This window comes from Grampus griseus (assembly GCF_964374135.1).
Source record: "Grampus griseus genome assembly, chromosome: 6".
NCBI lineage: Eukaryota > Metazoa > Chordata > Mammalia > Artiodactyla > Delphinidae > Grampus > Grampus griseus.
Window position 1 is genome coordinate 85006358 of NC_139000.1, and position 18178 is coordinate 85024535.

At 50.6% G+C, this 18178-nt stretch overlaps 1 protein-coding gene across 2 annotated transcripts in view; it reads left to right on the top strand.

The window, feature by feature from the left end:
* Positions 1-18178, top strand: part of DAPK1 (death associated protein kinase 1) — a 209425-nt gene that overhangs the window by 175728 nt on the left and 15519 nt on the right. For both annotated transcript variants that reach the window (XM_082657471.1, XM_082657470.1), the window contains 4 exons: positions 7663-7885; positions 13563-13751; positions 15843-16040; positions 17550-17688. In XM_082657471.1, coding sequence (XP_082513597.1) covers positions 7663-7885; positions 13563-13751; positions 15843-16040; positions 17550-17688 — 749 coding nt within the window. The remainder of the gene's footprint in view (positions 1-7662; positions 7886-13562; positions 13752-15842; positions 16041-17549; positions 17689-18178) is intronic.

Below are 18178 nucleotides of genomic sequence, written 5' to 3' on the forward strand. Positions count from 1 at the left end.
AAAATACTACTTTCAAGGGGGTTTGGGGAGTTGGCTTATTTTTATTTTGTTTGATTGTCCTTCTAATCAGCTTTTCTGTAAACTGATATTAAAAGTAGTTGCTTTTCCTAAGCCTGAGACTAGACAGTGAAGAAACATGCCCAGGAATATTTTGAAAAATAGGACAAAGTTGGGAGTTTGCCCAGAATTTAAAATTCACCACAAGTAAACTGCATTTGCATAATTAAGAGTTGCTGCTCCCATCCTGCTGGGTCTAATTGCATCCTGCCACGTGTGGAAAGCCATGTCATCTCTCCATGCTCTTATCTGGCTTTCCCAGATTGGAGATGGTCCTCCCTGTCAATCTGCTGACGTTTAGTTACCTTTGCAGATGAGAAAGTGAAAGCTAAATTGCCAGGGGGCAAAAGGTGCTGGAAGAAAGGAAACTAGAAACCCAAATTAACCAGGCCTTCAAAAAGCAATGCAGTTTCCAAATAATACTCGTTTAAAAGATAGTCACAGTATCTACTATAGGCCAAGAACTGTTCTAGGCCCCAAAGAGACCACAGCGAACAAAAGAGGCAAGACCAGCCAATAAACAAATAAGAAAATGCCAGATAGGTCAGGGGGTGGCAAACAATGGTCATAGAGCCAAAACCAGCCCATCGCCTGTTTTTGTAAATATAGTTTTATGGGAGCACAGCTACACCCCTCCATTTACTCCTGTCTCTGGCTGGTTTCTAGACACGCACGTGGCAGTCACAACAGAGACCACCTGGTGCTTTACAGAAAGGTTTGCTGCCCCCTGGTGTAAGTGTAGGGGATTCAAATGGGCTGAAATGAGAGAAAGTAAGGGGATGGCAGGTGGTGGCTGCTTTCCACTTAACGGGTGTGGGGATGCCTCTCTGATGGTGACATTTAAACCAACACCCAAAGGCAAGAAAGAGGAGCCAACCGGAGGAAGGGCTGGGAGAAGGCAGAGGGAATGAGTGAAAAGGGCCTGAGGCGGTAAAGAGTCAGGTGCGTTCTAGGAAATAGATCAAAAAGGAGGGGCTGATGGGGTTAGCAGCAGAGTCTGAGTGCGGTCTTTGGGGCAGAAAATGATGCCCGAGGAGATCTGATGTGAAAGATAGGCCCAGCTTTACAGATCTTGGTAAGGTGATTGGGTATTGGTCCAAGTGTGTTAAGTAAGTAGGTTAGGAATTTCCCTCTGCTCAGACCGGGAGACCAGATAGAAGGTGGTCTTGGCAGCCAGGTGAGATAGGACAGCTGCTTGGACCAGAGCTGTCCAGGCTCAGTTACTTTGTGAGCTTTGGGCAAGAATACAACGGGAGCTCACTTTCCTGTGTAAATATTTAAAGTATATAGTTAAAGCTAACGGGGAAACATGTGCTCTAGCCTCCCACTCTCACAGACGCACCTTTGTGAGCACCTGGAAGCCCAGGTTCTGGTTTAGGATTCTGATTCCTCGGGGTTCACTGCTGCTTCCCCCCAGCTTCCCAGCCCGCTTGCAAGAGGCCCCACCACGTCCCAGCCACATCCGCCAGCCTTTGGGGGAGAGGGGGACAGGACACGAGAATATTTCAATGCATGAGCCAAGACTTGGGTAACAAAGAACCCTCCACTCCCTCGGGCAGTGTCCCTGCTCATGCTTCCCCGGCCCAGCCAGTGAGGACCTGACCAGCCCAGGCACAGGGAGGGTCTTAGAGCTTCTGTTAAATATAGACCACGGATGGACTTCAGCGCTCCCCCTCCAAAGAAATCGATATCCTACCACCTTCTAGAGCTAGCCAAGAGCACACTCCGTACCTTCCTCTGCCCCCGTCCGCATCAAAACCATAGTCTGCCTCGGAGAGCACACACTCAGGCTGATGCAAGCTGCCTTCCCGGGGACCCCGGTCTGGATGCGTCCCTGCTGCGACATCTAGTGGTGAAAAGTGGAAACGCATCACCCACCAGGAGGGAAGAGATTTCAGAAACTTCTGTCTCAGGTTGCTATAACAAATTCAGTTGTGTTCAGATTCTCCAAAGTTCTTAGTGAGCACGAAGAGGGGTCATCCCCGAGGACGAGGTTAAATTTCCTTAGACAGGAAATCTCGAGTATATCTTGCTTTTCCTTGCCTTTCAAGGTAATGGTGGATTCTGTCAGTCTTGATGCAGAGCAGTTTCCTGGCTCATCTTCCCAAGGGCAAGGTGAAGGGTGAATGAGTCCATCCCAGCCCAGGCCAGCAGGTCCTGGTGGAAGGGGAAAGGAAGGGCCAGGAGATGTGCAAAGGCCCTGGGAAGAGGGCAGGAACGTGGGATGGCTTGCAACCCCTGTACCCCTTTCTTTGGCCTGCGAATTATTTTTCTCATCTGCCCGCCATTCACCTCCACTTGAAAGGTGAGAATGCACGTGTGTTCGTATGATCGTCTGGAATTGAGGACATTGTAAAAGCCGAGCTGTCAGTCCAGTGAAGCAGTATTTTCTTGGACCAAAGATTTCCTGAGGACAGTTATTATTGGGGAAACAACATGTGAGCTAGTGATGGGTTCTGAGATGAGCACAGCCCCTCCAGATGAAGGCTCAATCTGCAATTTCATAAAAAAAAAAAAAAAAAAAAAAAACTTGAAGCCTCCCTGGGGCTCCCCGAGGACGTGGAGCCTGTTAACACGGGCCAGCAATCCAACTCATTTGCTTAGGAAAAATGAGGTGCCGAAATGTGCCCTTTGTCCATGCAAATCCAGAGCAGGGGGGCCCCTTCTCATTCTACTTGCCTTTATCGTAGCAATGACTTATAAATCTTACTTTAAATCGGGACCCTGCACTAACTGGGAAGTGTCTTCTGAGTGGGACAAACTGGAAATGGCCCTCCTTGGATATTCACAGTGCTTGTAACTCAAGACATCCCCACTTTGAGATTCTGCTCTCGATCTGCAAATCCTTGTTTACCGCTCCCTGCTCCCCAGTCCCCTTCTGAGAAACCCACCACCTCCCTTTCACTGACAGCAGTGGTAGAAAAGAGACCTGGTGGTGAGTTCTGTCTTCGCCTTGGGCAAGTGTCTTGGCCCCTCTGAGCCTTGGTTTCCACATCTGAAACAGAGAACGACCACATTAACCACAAAGGTTTCTTTGAGGTTTAATAAGGGATGTGAGTGAAAAGACAGCATAAGCTGGAAGATACAAATGTGGAAGTTACTCCTGCAGACAGGAAATGCATCTGTCACAACTCCTCCGTTCGTGAAAGAATAATTCATGACCCTTCCAGGGGTACTGCAGTGGGCGTGTAGCAGAGGAAAGAGACTGGCTCAACCCCAACTTCAGCAAAGACAAGTGGGGATTTATAGCCAAGGAGCAAGGGTGGGGGGAGGTCAGTGGGTGGAAAATTGCTAAGAGGAAACCCAAAGGCTGGGAGGCTTCTTGCTGGATTGAGTGCTTTAGATTCTTTTATGAGATGGTCAGCCGGTTGTGGCCACAAGAGGAGACGGAGGGGAGGCTCAGGGCAAAACATAGCTTTTTATATCATAGGTCCCAGAGAGACGGGGGTTAGAGCATTGCCACAGAGCTCAGACTCAAGCCAGGGGCAAGCTGCGAGCCCCCGGGGCAAGCTGCGAGCCCCCGTGGCAAGTGCCTTTGCTAGGGATCAGGGTGGTACATGAGGAAAGGCAGGGGGAGCGGGGGGGCAGTGTCACTGGTGCATTTGAATGTCACGGGGTCACCCTTGGGAGGGTAGGAAGGGGAACTTGTGGCTGAGGCCACCTTGCAGACGGGTGCACCTGGGCCGGCACTCACAGCCTGTTTGCGGGGATGTTGAGGCAGCGGGAAAATAGGAAGTTTTAAAGGTTATAGTAGTCATCAGGATTCTTGCTGAAGGCGCGCCAGGGTGATCAGGTATCAAGGTTGGGCATGAAGAATTTGCTCAGATATCAGGGGTGGGGGATTTTCTGTAAACGTGACCCTGCAGGATTCTTGTTTAACCTGGACTAACCAGACCAAGGTCACAGCCCACTGTCACTGGCTTCTCATCCCTCTTGCCTCCATTTCTGGGGCTGACCCGGGAAGCAGACAAACAGATCGCCAGCCGCTGCCGGCCCGCCACTGCCCTGCGTGGAGTGGGGAGGAGTGAACGGGGCTCTCAGGCTCAGGCGGCGCTGAGCAAAGTGGAGACATACCGTCTGTCAGCTGCGTAGGGCAAGCCCACTTTGGTTCAGAGCTGCTGCTGGAAGCACGCAGGGTAGCACCTGTGTCCATCGGGTCCCTCGGTGCAAGTCTGCTCAGAGAGGAAGGGCCTGCGGGGACTCGTGCAGAAAGGGCAGAAGTGCCCTCACTCCTTCACACAGGACAGACATGTTGGCCAAACTCACAGTGCCAGGACCAGGAAGGCACGAAACAGAAGAGAGCAGCGAGCGATTCACTGCGCAGTGCGTCCAGACCTAATGACGGGACTGAAGCAGTGCCTTTGCACTGTGTCGGGAGAAGCAGATACTGGCTTCACACAAAGGAGCTGGGCGTGTTAGGTGGCTGTGGGTCATGAAATAGGCGGAGAAGTTTTTAATTTATTCGGTGAGGTACTCCTAGCGGAAGGGGATGCTTCCAGTTCAGACACTCAGCGTGAGGTGGGTGGAGGTGTAGCGGGTCCTGACTTAGAGGGAAGATAATGGGCTGGTTTCGGAGATTAAATTAGAATGAGAGATGGTAGATTTCTTTCAGGGGGCCATGGGCTCATCGGCAGCAGTAGATGGCATGGGGGAGAATGCCAGCACCCGATTTCTTCATGCCTGCTCAGCAACACCCCAGTGAGTCACTGTCTCAGGATAGAACTTTTCAGCTTCTGTGCTGACTTGGGTAATAATTCAGGGAAATTGCTGGCAAGATACCCCAGCTTTTTCCACCCAATGCAGTGCTTGAGGTTAGAAAAAGAAACCAGATCACTGTCCCAACCATGGTTTCCAACCCTAGCCGACCCAATACTTTATAATGTACATATTGTGATGCCCCTTTACTCTCCCAAAATAAAATTCAAAGATAGCAATGTACCTACACAGGTAATTTTAAAAGATCAATAGAGGGACTTCCCTGGTGGTCCAGTGGTTAAGACTCACGTGCTCCCGATGCACGGGGCCCAGGTTCGACCCCTGGTCGGGGAACTAGATCCCGCATGCCACAACTAAGAGCTCGTGTGCCGCAACTGAAGATCCCACATGCCACAACTAAGACCTGGCACAGCCAAATAAATAAATATTTTAAAAATACAAATAAAATAAAAGATGAATAGAGTGCCCTAACTATAATATAAAAAAGACATCGAAGGAATATATATAGTATAATAGAATGTGTATGTAAATGCAGAGCACAGGCAAAGAGGAGACATTGTGAAATTGGCAGATACTTGGACCCATCTGCAGAATCACTGAATGTAACACCTACAGATGCCACGGATGTGGGAGGGATGGCAACTCAAATACAGCAGCAACAGGCTGACGTTTCAGAAGTGGGGATCACAGCTCCTGAAAGATTAGGAAAAAAACCCATGTATATGTAATTCCACCAGCGTATAAAATAGTTGCGTTCTTGGGAAAGTCACTATGTATTAAACCAAGCCCTCCCAAAACCCCCTGGGAGGGTCATAGGTAAAATGCAATTAAGTCCTAAGCTCAGATGATCATAAACAAGGTTCTTCTCTTATGTAAATGCTCAGCAGACACTCAGAAGTCAGGCTGACTCAAGAGAATGCTTACCGCTCAGGACATTGTATGTACACATCAGTACCCCTAGCACCCACCTACCCACCGCCAGCAGTATCCCCCAACGCTGAGAACTAAAGCTGCTACCGTCCATTTCCAAAATGCCAGCTAGGGGACAGTGTTGCCCCTGCTGAGAAAGAGGGGTCAGAGTTTACCAAGAGAAAATGGGGGTAGGAACTCAAGAGAGCCGTGTTTGTTACTGAGCACGCTCCCGTCCTTGGTCGTTGGTGGAAAAAGTAACGGTGGCTCAGCTGGAAGAGATCAGCAGTAAATCAGCACCTCCCAGGATTTGGGTCTGGAAGCAGTGGTCCGGCCAGGTCTGAGGTCACACTGAAAGGGAAAGGCAGACACTTGCCTCCGAAATGCTCTTGCGTGGGTCACCCCCTGAGTACATCATTGACACAACACCTCCTTATCGGGCATCCTACCTGTGCCAGGTGCTGGGGATACCGTCTCTCCCCTCAAGGTCTGGCCCTTGAGTCTAAAGGAGAAGAGTGTCACATGATTACCCTACAGTCTAGTGGGGTGACGATGGAGAGCCACACGTGCGCTTGAGCCTGCCTGTGAGGAAACCTCCTGGAGAGGCCACAGCAAGATAGGTCTCCTGGCATGCGTGGAAGTTAACAAGCTAAAACAAAGGGGATCATCGTGGGTAGGGGAGAAGGGCTCGACTTCAGGCTGCAAGCCACAGCTCTGACAGGCTGTTGTTACTGGGTTAGGAGCTGGGAAGCGGGCCGGGTGTGTGAGTCTGGGATGGAGCCAGGGTGGCGTGATCAATGCCCCCCCCCCACGTAGCCCTTGAGGTGGGTTCTCTGGGGGCACAGAGCACCTCAGCAACACCATCCCTTCAAAAGCACCCATGTTATATTTGATGTCACACTGTTCGCATGTCTGTGTCCCCCCAAAACTGCGGATCTGGGGCGGGTGTAGACCTTCCCGTTCCAGCACACGGGAGGTCCTCCATAAATGTTTGATGATGAATGTGTGAATTATCCAGGGCTGCGGAGACTCCTGCTTCTCCCCTGTAGGGCTGAGAAAGAAGAAAGCGGAAAGGTTGTCATGGCCCCCAGGCCCCTCCCCAGCATTTAGCTTTGTACCACGTGATGCCCTTCTTCTCATCATCTCGTACCTTCAGAGCGTCGTAAAGGAACAAGACCCCTCCACACAGAAGGAGGAGGTGACCTGACCAGTCTAACAGGGCTGACCCCGTTTCACTTTTAAATGGACCACTTGGCAGGAGTTGCTCCATCCAATTCATTGTGTATCAAAATGCAATGGAGGAAGGCAAATCCACTGAGACAGAGCACATCGGTGGTTGCCAACAGCCGGGCAGAGAGGGGCCTGGGAATTGGCTGCTCATGGGCACAGAGTTTCCTTGTGGGGGGATGAAAACACTCTGGGACCAGATAGCAGTGATGGTTGTACAACATTGTACACGCACCAAAAGCCTCTGAATGGTTCATTTTAAAATGGTGAATTGTATGTTTATTTTACAGTTAAATTTTTTTAATGCAGTGGGAATAGAACAGACTATATCTGCCACCTGGGTAGAAATTGCAGGTTGGGGTACAAACTTCCAGTTATAAGTTAAATAAGTCTTGGGGATGTAACGTACAGCATGGTGACTGTACCGCACATCTGAAAGTTGATGAGAATAGATCTTTAAAATTCTCATCACAAGGAAAAAAATTGTTGCTATGTGTGGTGATGGATGGTAACTAGACTTACTGTGGTGATAATTTCACAATATATACAGACATCAAATCATTTACATTGTACACCTGAAACTAATATAACGTTATAGGTCACTTATAACCTCAGTTTTTTTAAAAAGGCAAAGAAAACTCGCAGACCGGAAGGATGCAGCAGCGGTCCTGAACCGTGGGAATCAGCGTGTGCCTTTTGCTCCGGGGCTGCACTTCTCCTGTGACTAACAGTCCCTCTCTCATCTATATTCAGGACACGCACCGAGGACTCTTCATCCAGCAACTGAGACCCACACAGAACCTGCAGTCGAGAATCAAGCTGAAGCTATTCGGCCACTCGGGGTCTGGGAAGACCACCCTGGTGGAATCTCTCAAGTGTGGGCTGCTGAGGAGCTTCTTCCGAAGACGCCGGCCCCGGCTGTCCTCCACCAACTCCACCCGGTTCCCACCCTCACCCCTGGCCTCCAAGCCGGCAGGTAGGCACCCCACCAGCCCCTGTCTCTCCACTGGGTACTTCCAAGGTCAAGGACTGGGAGGAGGTGTGGCTTTGTTTGGAGCACTTGGCCTGAGGCTGACCGGTTCCCGCCGCCTTGGTGGCTTCCAGGTGTGGTCCTCCTGGCTCTTGGCCAGTGAGTGCACCCTGCCCTGGTGCTAGCGAGGAAAGGGCCTACTGAAATCACGGTCCGCAATCACGAACGTGCAAAATGGCACAGTCGTGTTCTGCTCGGGGACTCTGCCCTTGAAGACACAAAGAGCTTGTTTGGACTGACATAGGTTCAAGGTTGCACGGATGGAATATCAGCCCGCAGGACGGGTCCTCACCCCTTATGCTTTCTTCTTGGAATGCTGCGGGCACATCCAGGAATGCGAGAGCACAGAGCCACAAAGCTGGGTGCACGGGGAAGCCCGTCCTCGTGTATCTGGAAGTGGGGTGGTGGCTTTGAAAGGCTCCTTTATGGCTTTTCGGTCAGCCCGTCTGTTCACCTGGACCCTAGTCGGGAAGACGATTTTGCCGTCTGCCTCCACCTCCCACAGATGCGATTATCAACGGGTTCACACCCGGAACTCCAGGGTGGCCTGTCCCTCCCCAGGGAGAAACACCTGCAGCGAGCAAGAGGAAGTGGTGCAGTCTGGGGTGTCATTTTTCCTAAACCCACCCTTTTAGAGTGAGGAAATGAAGGTTTTCAAAGGTAAGAATAGAGACCTTCAGAGAATTTCCTAAACAATGTCAGTGTTGAAGCTCTGTGCCCCAGACTCACTTTCTGTACATATTACGAAGGTGTCATATCTGTTCCCTAGGATGAAAACAAATGTTTTAAAGTTTGTGTTTCTATGTAATTTCTGTCTCCGTGAGGAAGGATGTCTGGGCAGCATTAGCTGGAGTGAGGGACAGCTGACCGAGATCTGCACGCCCCTTTCCACTTCTCCCCTCCGAACACAGCAATAGAATTGAAACTAGGGGAAGAAGTGTAACCAAAATGGATACACAATTAGAATGATTACAATATTGCTAACACGTGTTGCTAATGCGTACTGAGTACTAACGACGTGCCAGGAGCTGGGCAGAATGTGGTATGTGTGACCCTCATTTAATCCACGTGACAGACTTATTGGCATTTTTACCACCCTTCTGCTGAAGCCTTGAGGGGTCAAGTAGACTGCCCGGAGTCACACAGCTGGTGATTCAGGAAGTGTCTGGCTTCTGAGCCAGGGCTTATTCATGATACTTATAACTCCGTCTGCCTTGGGGCATATATGTGCTCATGTTTTCCATTTTCCACTGTAATTTTGCTCAATTTCAGTATGTAAGATAGGTCTACCCCTTCTCAGAAGTCGATAGTTTTCCAGGTTTCATGAGTAAGTTGAGCCTCTAATGTGTGGGCCAGACCAGTATTGCTTCAAGGTTCAAAGTGAGCTTCTCTAGCAGTTCCTCGTGTCACCCCTAGAGGGAACCAGCTCTCTCCTGCTGTGGGTTAAGGTCACTCCAGTCTGACTCTGGCGGGGCGGGGGGCGGCAGGGGGCCAGAGAGACAGAGACAAAGAGCAGAGACAGAGAAAGACAAAGAGATGAGAGCTATCCAGATCTGTGACCTGGAATTTTTATAAGTCGTATTGGATATGAATTTATACCTCGGGAGCCCATGGGCTAACCTGAAGCAGCCACATATCAAGTGACATCTGGGTTCCCCCGGAGGGAGAACGGCTCAACCCTCACCCCTCAGAAGTAATGTCTCCATTCATCTTCCTTCTGGTCAATTTCCCACATCTGGAAGAATCCAGAAGTAGATTCTTGATAAAATGCAGCTCAGGATGGCTGCATTATCAGCAAATCTCACTGTGTCCTTCAGCCAGGGCTTAGAGAGACTTGGGTCATGGGGCTGCCTGACACAAGATTCTCTCGAGGACAACAGGTGCTCTGGACCAGGAGAACCTCCCCCACTACACTCAGCAGAGAGAAAAGTAACTCGAGGCGCTGGGAAATAAGGTCAGAGGTCAGCAGCCTGGTGAGCTGCAGCGTTGTGTAGTGTGAGGGGAAGGAGAAACATTGAATTAGCTTCCAACGTTTAAAAGTCAAGATGTCTGGACTTCCCTGATGGCACAGTGGTTAAGAACCCGCCTGCCAATGCAGGGGACACGGGTTCGAGCCCTGGTCCGGGAAGATCCCACATGCCGCGGAGCAACTAAGCCCTTATGCCACAACTACTGAGCCTGCGCTCTAGACCCCGTGAGCCACAACTACGGAGCCTTCGAGCCTAGAGCCCGTGTTCCTCAACAAGAGAAGCCACTGCAATGAGAAGCCCGCGTGCAGCAACGAAGACCCAATGCAGCCAAAAATAAATAAATAAATAAAATCAAGAGGTCTCACCTAAAAAGTTGGCTATTTGGTTTCTTGTAACAAGTTGGTAGCTCTGGCCACACTGGATTCACATTTCCGCCTGGAGCCGGTTAGTGGAGAGGAGCGGCTACCCCATGTAGAGGGGCCCTGGCTCTGCCTTTCACCCTGTCTCACACAGCGCCCTAACTCCAGGCAGGAGAGCTCAGGAGCAGACCCCTCCACGCCCGTGTCCGAAGGTTTGCCCTGTGGCAGAAATGACATTTCAGGAGTGCATTGGAGTGTGTGACCCCTGGACTAAGGTCACACCTAGTTCATCCCAGAGCTGTCTGGCCAGAGCCAGGCAGCCTCCCGCAGGGCCTGGGCAAGGACGGAAGAGGCCCGCGCTGCTTCATGCCCAGGTGGCCGGTCTGCTCCAAGGGGGTGGGTGAAGTTTCTATCCAGACAACCCCTGCAGGTGACAAGATTCGTCCTCAGTTAATTCTAGTCCTGCCTGACGCTGGGAAGAGCCAGGAGGCTGTGTCTGCAGGAGGCTCCGGAGCAGGCCCTCCTCCTGCCCTGCCCTGCCCAGCGGGAGGCGAGCACACCCTGGGCTGAGGGAGCGCAGCCGCCTGCAGGGCCTGGACCCCGCCAGTCCTCGACTGGGCCTGGCCCTAACAAAACAGCAGAAGGGAGTCCTGGGAAAAGCAGCGTAGCGCAAATAGGAAGCGGCAGGAGGGCCACCTGCGGGAGACCCAGCCAGAGGCATCTGGCAGGTCCTAGGGGCCTCGTGTGCCGTAGGAGAATGGACGGAGCAGCGTTTCTGTTAGGCACTTGAGGAAAGCCTACTCCGGAGTGTGGCCTCCAGGGAAGGAAGTCCGTCTCCAGAAACAGCAGCATTGTCCCTTCACAGTGGCATTGCTAGTGCCTGGGAGCCATGCTCTGCTGTGTCCCAGGCCAGAGCTCTGGATGCCCCTGACCTCTGCTAGAATGGTCAGGCCTTCTTCCTTTCCCTGGGAGAGGTGCCCACGTGGGCACATTTCCATCACTCAGGCAGCAGGAAGGTCATTTGCCTTTAGAAACTTGGCTTTGCATTGCACTGGAGGCTAAAGGCTGAGCCACCAGCCAGGAGACAGGATGGGGTGGTGTGGGGACCTGGGGGCAGCCGCTCACGGCACGTGGCTACCACGCACACACTGCCTTTGTGGCCACAGCTGCTGCACTGTGGTTCTGTGGTAGGAAGGAAACCCCCGGTGCCAGTAGAGGAGCACACAGCCAGGAAGATCACTGCAGGAGGCTGTTGCCTGCTCACCAGAGAGGAGCGTTTGCAGGAAGTCTCTTCTGACCTGGGTGCAAAAGCGGCTTCTCCCTCGGGGCCTGCCACTTTTTACCACTAGGGGTCAGTGGTTAGCAAAAAAGTTTTCCTCCTATGATTTTAATGTTTCCCTGTGAAATTGTTATTTTAATAATACCGTATACAAACTCTGTCCTAACCTTTCATCCTCCCAACAAAAACTGTCCGTGAGGTGCCGGAGCGCCTGTCATTTACCGAATCCATTCTGGTCTCCCTCAGCAAGCCCCAGCCCACAGTGCCACTAAGACAAAGCTTATTCCCAACAGGGGTCGTCCCCAGGTTTCCACGCACAGGGAAATGGACAAACCCATTCTTGTGAAGTCGCATGGCTTTTCTCAGACTTGGACTAAAAATCTCTAAAGAAATACACTAAAATGTCCATCACATTGGCCTAGAGAGTTGAGTCATTTTGTTTTCTAATTTGCACTTCTGTTTGCCAAGTTTTCTACTTTTATAACCCGGGGCAGTGGGGAGCTCCAGTTTTCTCCTCCTCCCTGCCAATCCCTTGGATATTCCCATTGTCCTGTCCTCAGTCTGAAGTCTTTGGTCTTTGAACAAGGGTTACCTTTGTGTTTGGATCACCAAGTTTAAAAGTCAGGTGGCTCAGGTGAAATGGTCATTTCTTTAGTCTCTTGCAGTGACTGTCACTATTAACTCTGAACCAAAGGTACGAACTATATGGTGCGATTCGGTTCACTGAGCCCCTCCCTGATGCACTCATGGAGCCTCCCCCTGTGCCCACCCAAGTTCTAGCCCTGAAGCGGAGAGGCCAGGTCTGCCTTCACAGTGCTGTCGGGGGTCTGTTGCGAGAGACGGGCAAAAGCCAGAAGGAGGTCAGGACCAAGGGCACACAGGGCACCGCTCCTGGCCGAGGGGACCCAAATGTGTTATTCAGCTGATTCCCCTGCCCCACAAAGTTCTACCATTATTATTTATGTAAAATTTTAAAAACTGATTCTTTTTATTTACTAAAAGACATAGGTTTGAAAGTGAAATCGCTAATGTCCTTACCATAAATGGAAAACCCATATCACTACTACCCATAAATAAAAATAAATGCAATGAACAGCAATGTGATTAAAATCTAGCTATATACTGTTGCCCACTCCCTCTTTTTTTTTTTTCTAGAAAGAGGAAGAACATGCTTCCATCTTTTTCTTTTTCTTTTTTTTTTAATTGGGGTATAGTTTTTTACACTCCCTCTTATTAAAAGGGAAGATTAGCAAGGATTGAAGCCATGCTAAAAACTTAATGTCACGCATTGAGACTTGCTACTAGAGCAATTTAAAGACCTTCAAGGGGATTTTATAAAGGAATGGGCTTCTCACTGTGTGATTCAGCGTTACTTAATGCCATGCATTTTGCATTCAACCTAACAATCTCGTGTACCAGAGTGGTACTCATCTCATCTGTATCAGTCAGGGTCCTGGTGGAGATTTAATGAAAGTTCAAAGTCACAGGCACAATTCACAAGAACATACAAGAGACGGTGAAGCATCCGGAGGCTAGGAACAGAGGGGAGCCATTAGTTACCACCCCTGAGGCTGAAAAGGCAAGAGGAGGAAGTCAGGATCCTGGGAAAGCTGGAGCTCCAGGGGAGAAGCCTCCAGGGCGTCTAGGGTCAGAGACACAACTGCTATCAGAAAAGCAACAGGCAGTGAGGAGGGAAAATATATACCTCGACCTTTCTCTCCTCCCAGCCTCTACTGTGCCTCCCATAGGTGGACCCTCACCGGAGGCGAATGGCAAGCAAGCCTAGGAGATGCAGTCCATGGGGTTAGCCTCTCGGGACACAGAGCAGCGCAGGAAAGGATGCGGGAGGTGAAGCAAACAATCAACACAGTGTCCCTGGGAAACATTGCTGCCCAGCATAGGCGAGAGGCACACGCACAAAGCAGGCTGAAGCAGGGGTGGGGCAAGGGCAGAGGGCAAAGTCTGGGAAGGAGGGCAGGGGGCAAGGTCTAACGTGCTTGCTCTCTGGCCTGCAGTGTCCGTGAGCATCAACAACCTGTACCCGGGCTGTGAGAATGTGAACGTCAGGAGCCGCAGCATGATGTTCGAGCCGGGCCTCACCAAGGGGATGCTAGAGGTGTTCGGGGCCCCGTCCCACCACCCGCACTGCTCCGCCGATGACCAGTCCACAAAGGCCATCGACATCCAGAACGCCTATTTGAACGGTATGGCTCTCCCACCCCAAATGGGAAGGACCTCGAGCTTCCCCCGGGGAGCCTGGCCCAGCGGGCGTCCATCACAGCCGCACAAAGGTTGGAAGAAGGGCCAGCACAGAGTGATGTTGGGAGTGACCCAGGACTGAAGCAGGGCCGGTTAACAGCCCCAAAAAGTAAAACTAAACCCCCTGGTGTCCCCAGCACCTGGCAGAGCACTGGGGACACAGAGGTGCTTAATAAATGACTTGAGTACATTAGTACATTTTTTAAAGTACTGCCGAACTTCCACTTGGATGGGAAATCTCATAAAATACGGTCCCACTAGCTTTTTGACATACTCGAGTGCGAAACACAAGGGCTGCTCCCCCGGAGCTCCCAGGGCCCCCAGCTGGGCCCAAGGCACTGGAACACAAGCCTCTTCGAGACACGGTCCGGAGCAGGGATAGAGCAGTTTCTCTGAGGCCGAGTTCCCACGGCTGTGAGGATTTTATGAGCTCGTGTTTATTGAAGGTCCTAGTATGATGTCTAGCAGGGAGAGGCTCTCAAAAAGTGGAAATTGGGAGCATCTTCATGAAGGCCCTTTTATTATACTAAACCCAGTGAAAAATAGAATACTCAGGGTGTTTACCTAAAGCAGTGGTTCTTAGACTCCAGCGTAGGCACAAATCCCCTGGAGGGCACGTGAAAACACAGACTTGCCAGCCCGCCCTCGAGCGTCTGATTCATCCCATCTGGGGAGTTTCTTGGTGATGCTGCTGCTGGGCCAGGGACCCTAATGAAATAGAATAAAAGTCCGTGTGCATTCTGCTGTCTTAAAAGCTGAGTGTTCTCTGAGCTGCCAGGAGCAAAGCTGGCCCCGCAGCATAGGGAGAGCACCCATCACCCCTACCCTCATCCTTCGTCCTCCCCTGGCATTATCCCCATCCCACGTCCCTCGCAGTGCTCCCCAAGCTCAAAGGGCCTATTTCTGTGTTCCAGAACTATTCACACTAAGGCCTTAGCTGCCAGACTTAGAGGGCCATGCTCCCCAGGAGCGCCTGTGCTCTAGAAAAGCCCTATGGATCTTCCAAAATGACTCTCAACTGCAGAATTTCTGGCACAGGATAAGCACCAAGGGGAAAAATTAGGGAAAGGGAGCCTGAAATCCTATAACATAAGTGGTCCTGCCTGGCTTCCCAGAGGCCAGTGGGTGGGTGGTCACTGACCTGGTGGGATGTGGCAGCATAGAGGTGACTGTGTCCATGTGTCTGCACAGTCATCAGGAGGTTCCGGGTGCCTAGGAACTCCAGGTCAGAATCTCACCCGTGAGACTTGCGGGAAAAGCAGCCGTCCCCAGAGCTCCTGTGTGGGAGAGTGGGAGAGTAGCTGCCCCCCTACCCACACCCACAGCCTTCCTCCCCCCGCCCCTTCGGCCACCTCCCCAGCAGAGGTGGCCTCTTGGACCCAATTTCCTCACAGCTCCTCTTACATCCTTCCTGTGCAAAGCCACTCATCAATTACTGCACCTTACACCTGTGCACGGCACCCTGCTCCCTTCTGACCGACCAAAACAGGTCTCTCACTCACCTGTGGAAGGTGAATTTAGTGACCGTTTAACCAAAATTAAGGTTACATTTCATAGTGAATATACCAATATTTGGGGGTGAAAAACATAATATATGTGTCCACGTACACCTTTCCATGTATGCTTATAGGCGTGCATATACACACATGTGTGTGGGGTGTTGTGTGTGTGTGTGTGTGTGTGTGTGTGTGTGTGTGTGTGTGTACCACTCTGCGGTATTATAAGTAGATGTGCTAGAGATAGACATACAGATACAATAATGAAGGCATTAAGGAAAATTGATAAGCAGATACAGATATAAGTAGGTTTATGGATATAGATATTATAAAAGGCATGGATGTAAAAACAAACATAGACATAAGAAATAGGGAAATGTAAATATTCCGTATGTAGATCTATACTTAAGTAGATGCATAAATAAATAGATGAATGTCACTGTCCCTACTGGTCATCCCTAAAGTGCTGAGAAAAACTGTGATTGAAATTTGGTGGTGGTGTTTCACAATCATAATCTTTCTTTTTCTTTTTCTCTGTAGGCGTTGGCGATTTCAGTGTGTGGGAGTTCTCTGGAAATCCTGTATACTTCTGCTGTTATGACTATTTTGCTGCAAATGATCCCACGTCCATCCATGTCATCGTTTTCAGTCTAGAAGAACCCTACGAGATCCAGCTGAATCAAGTGGTTTTCTGGCTCAGTTTTCTGAAGTCTCTTGTCCCGGTTGAAGAACCCATAGGTAAGCCGAGGTGCCCCTCAGGGAGGGCGTGCCCTTCCTGCTGACCTCACACCCTGGTCACGCCCGGATCCAACAGCTTGTGGCCAACAGCTGCGGGCACCCTTGTTCCTCCTTCCTATCAGGAGATTTCAACTCTGGAAGTTTCCTAGGGCTCAGCTGTTTTTTTTGTTCTGCAAGTTGTTTCATGATTGCATATTTCTGCCACAAAGACTCAATTCTGAGCAATTCCTTGAGAGCCATTTCTTGCTTTCTTTCTATATTTTAGGGCTGTGGTCATTTTTGTTAGGTGCAAAGTGGAATACCTCTTTGACAGCTACTGTGCCTTACCTAATGGGTACATAATTAATAGAATGAGCTCTCCTTCGTTCTGTATTTCCATCAAAAATGAAAGAAAAGGGGGCTTCCCTGGTGGCGCAGTGGTTGGGAGTCTGCCTGCCGATGCAGGGGACACGGGTTCATGCCCCGGTCCGGGAAGATCCCACATGCCGTGGAGCGGCTGGGCCCTTGAGCCATGGCCGCTGAGCCTGCGCGTCCAGAGCCTGTGCTCCGCAGCGGGAGAGGACACAACAGTGAGAGGCCCACGTACCGCAAAAAAAAAAAAAAAAAGAAAGAAAGAAAGAAGGAAAAGGAACTGTGTTAACTGAATGCATTATCTTAGCCTTATCCCTAAAGGAAAAGACAGCATGGACAGACTTATTTTCTTCTTTTCATACAAAAAAAGCAGCAGCCTTCCCTGATGAAATGCAAAACTCAGCAGTCATTTCGTTTTTGAAAAACTTACAATAATAAAATAAATTGGGCTAATTCCCCTCAGAGTACCTCCAATTTTGCCTCTTTTTTTTTTTGCGGTACGCAGGCCTCTCACTGTTGTGGCCTCTCCCGTTGCAGAGCACAGGCTCCGGACGCGCAGGCTCAGCGGCCATGGCCCACGGGCCCAGCCGCTCCGCGGCATGTGGGATCTTCCCGGACCGGGGCACGAACCCATGTCCCCTGCATCGGCAGGCGGACTCTCAACCACTGCGCCATCAGGGAAGCCCTTGCCTCTTTCTTTCTCACTCTTTTTCATGTTTTCGTTTTAAACATGCCCATAAGTGAGAGGCTCTCTGCCTGTGTGAACTGCAGGAGTCTCCCTTCTGAGCCATTTCTGTGCTGGTGCTGCATTCAGCGGGCTTGCTCTTGTCTCGTAAAGGGTGTCCCCTTGGTCATCTCCTCACCATGCAAACAAGGCCTATTTGGAGGAAGATCTGAGAAGCTGCCTTATGCCCTGTGGTCGCTTCTACTCCACTTCTGAGCAATCTTCCCGGAGGCCCAGGAAATAGGCTCATTCCATTCTGGGCCAGGCCTAGGCCTTCCAGAGGTCACTCCTAGCAGCAGGTCTGGGGCCCTCGGGTCTGCGGGCAAAGTTGCATGTCCACCTGGCGAGACGGCCCAGGCCTCAGGCAGAGCACGCAACCTCAGCTGGGCAGGATGGAGGACCCACCTGTGAAACGGCTTGCTCTCTGCCCTCAGCCTTTGGCGGCAAGCTGAAGAACCCACTCCGAGTTGTCCTGGTGGCCACCCACGCCGACATCATGAACATTCCTCGTCCAGCTGGAGGCGAGTTCGGATATGACAAAGACACCTCGTTGCTGAAAGAGGTCAGGAACAGGTAAGTCGGCTGCTGCATCTTCAGGGGTGATACAGCCAAAGTCATGTGACCCAGGGAAAGGAATTAAAGAACTGAAAGGCCTCTTTGGCTTGGTCGAATTTCTTTTACCAAATACACATAATAACAAATCGAACAGAAGTAAAGGGCACATAATAAAAATCAGCAGCCTTCTCACTTCTGTCCTCGCCCCCGAGTACCCCTGCCCAGAGGTAACTCCTTTTAGTTGTTGGATGTATTTTTTTTCAGCTCTAGGGAGGAATAATTGACAAGTGAAATTGTAAGATATTTAAATGGTATGAAGCGGCGATTTGATGTGTGTGTACAATGTGAAAGGATTCTCTCCATCTCATTAATTAACGTATCCGTCACCTCACCCATTTATCTTTTTTTTTTTTGGTGAGAACATCCATCAGTATTTCTCAGAATGTAACTTGCAACCTGCTAGTGGATCATGAAATTCATTTAGGAGGTCTGGAGTGGAGTGGAGGGG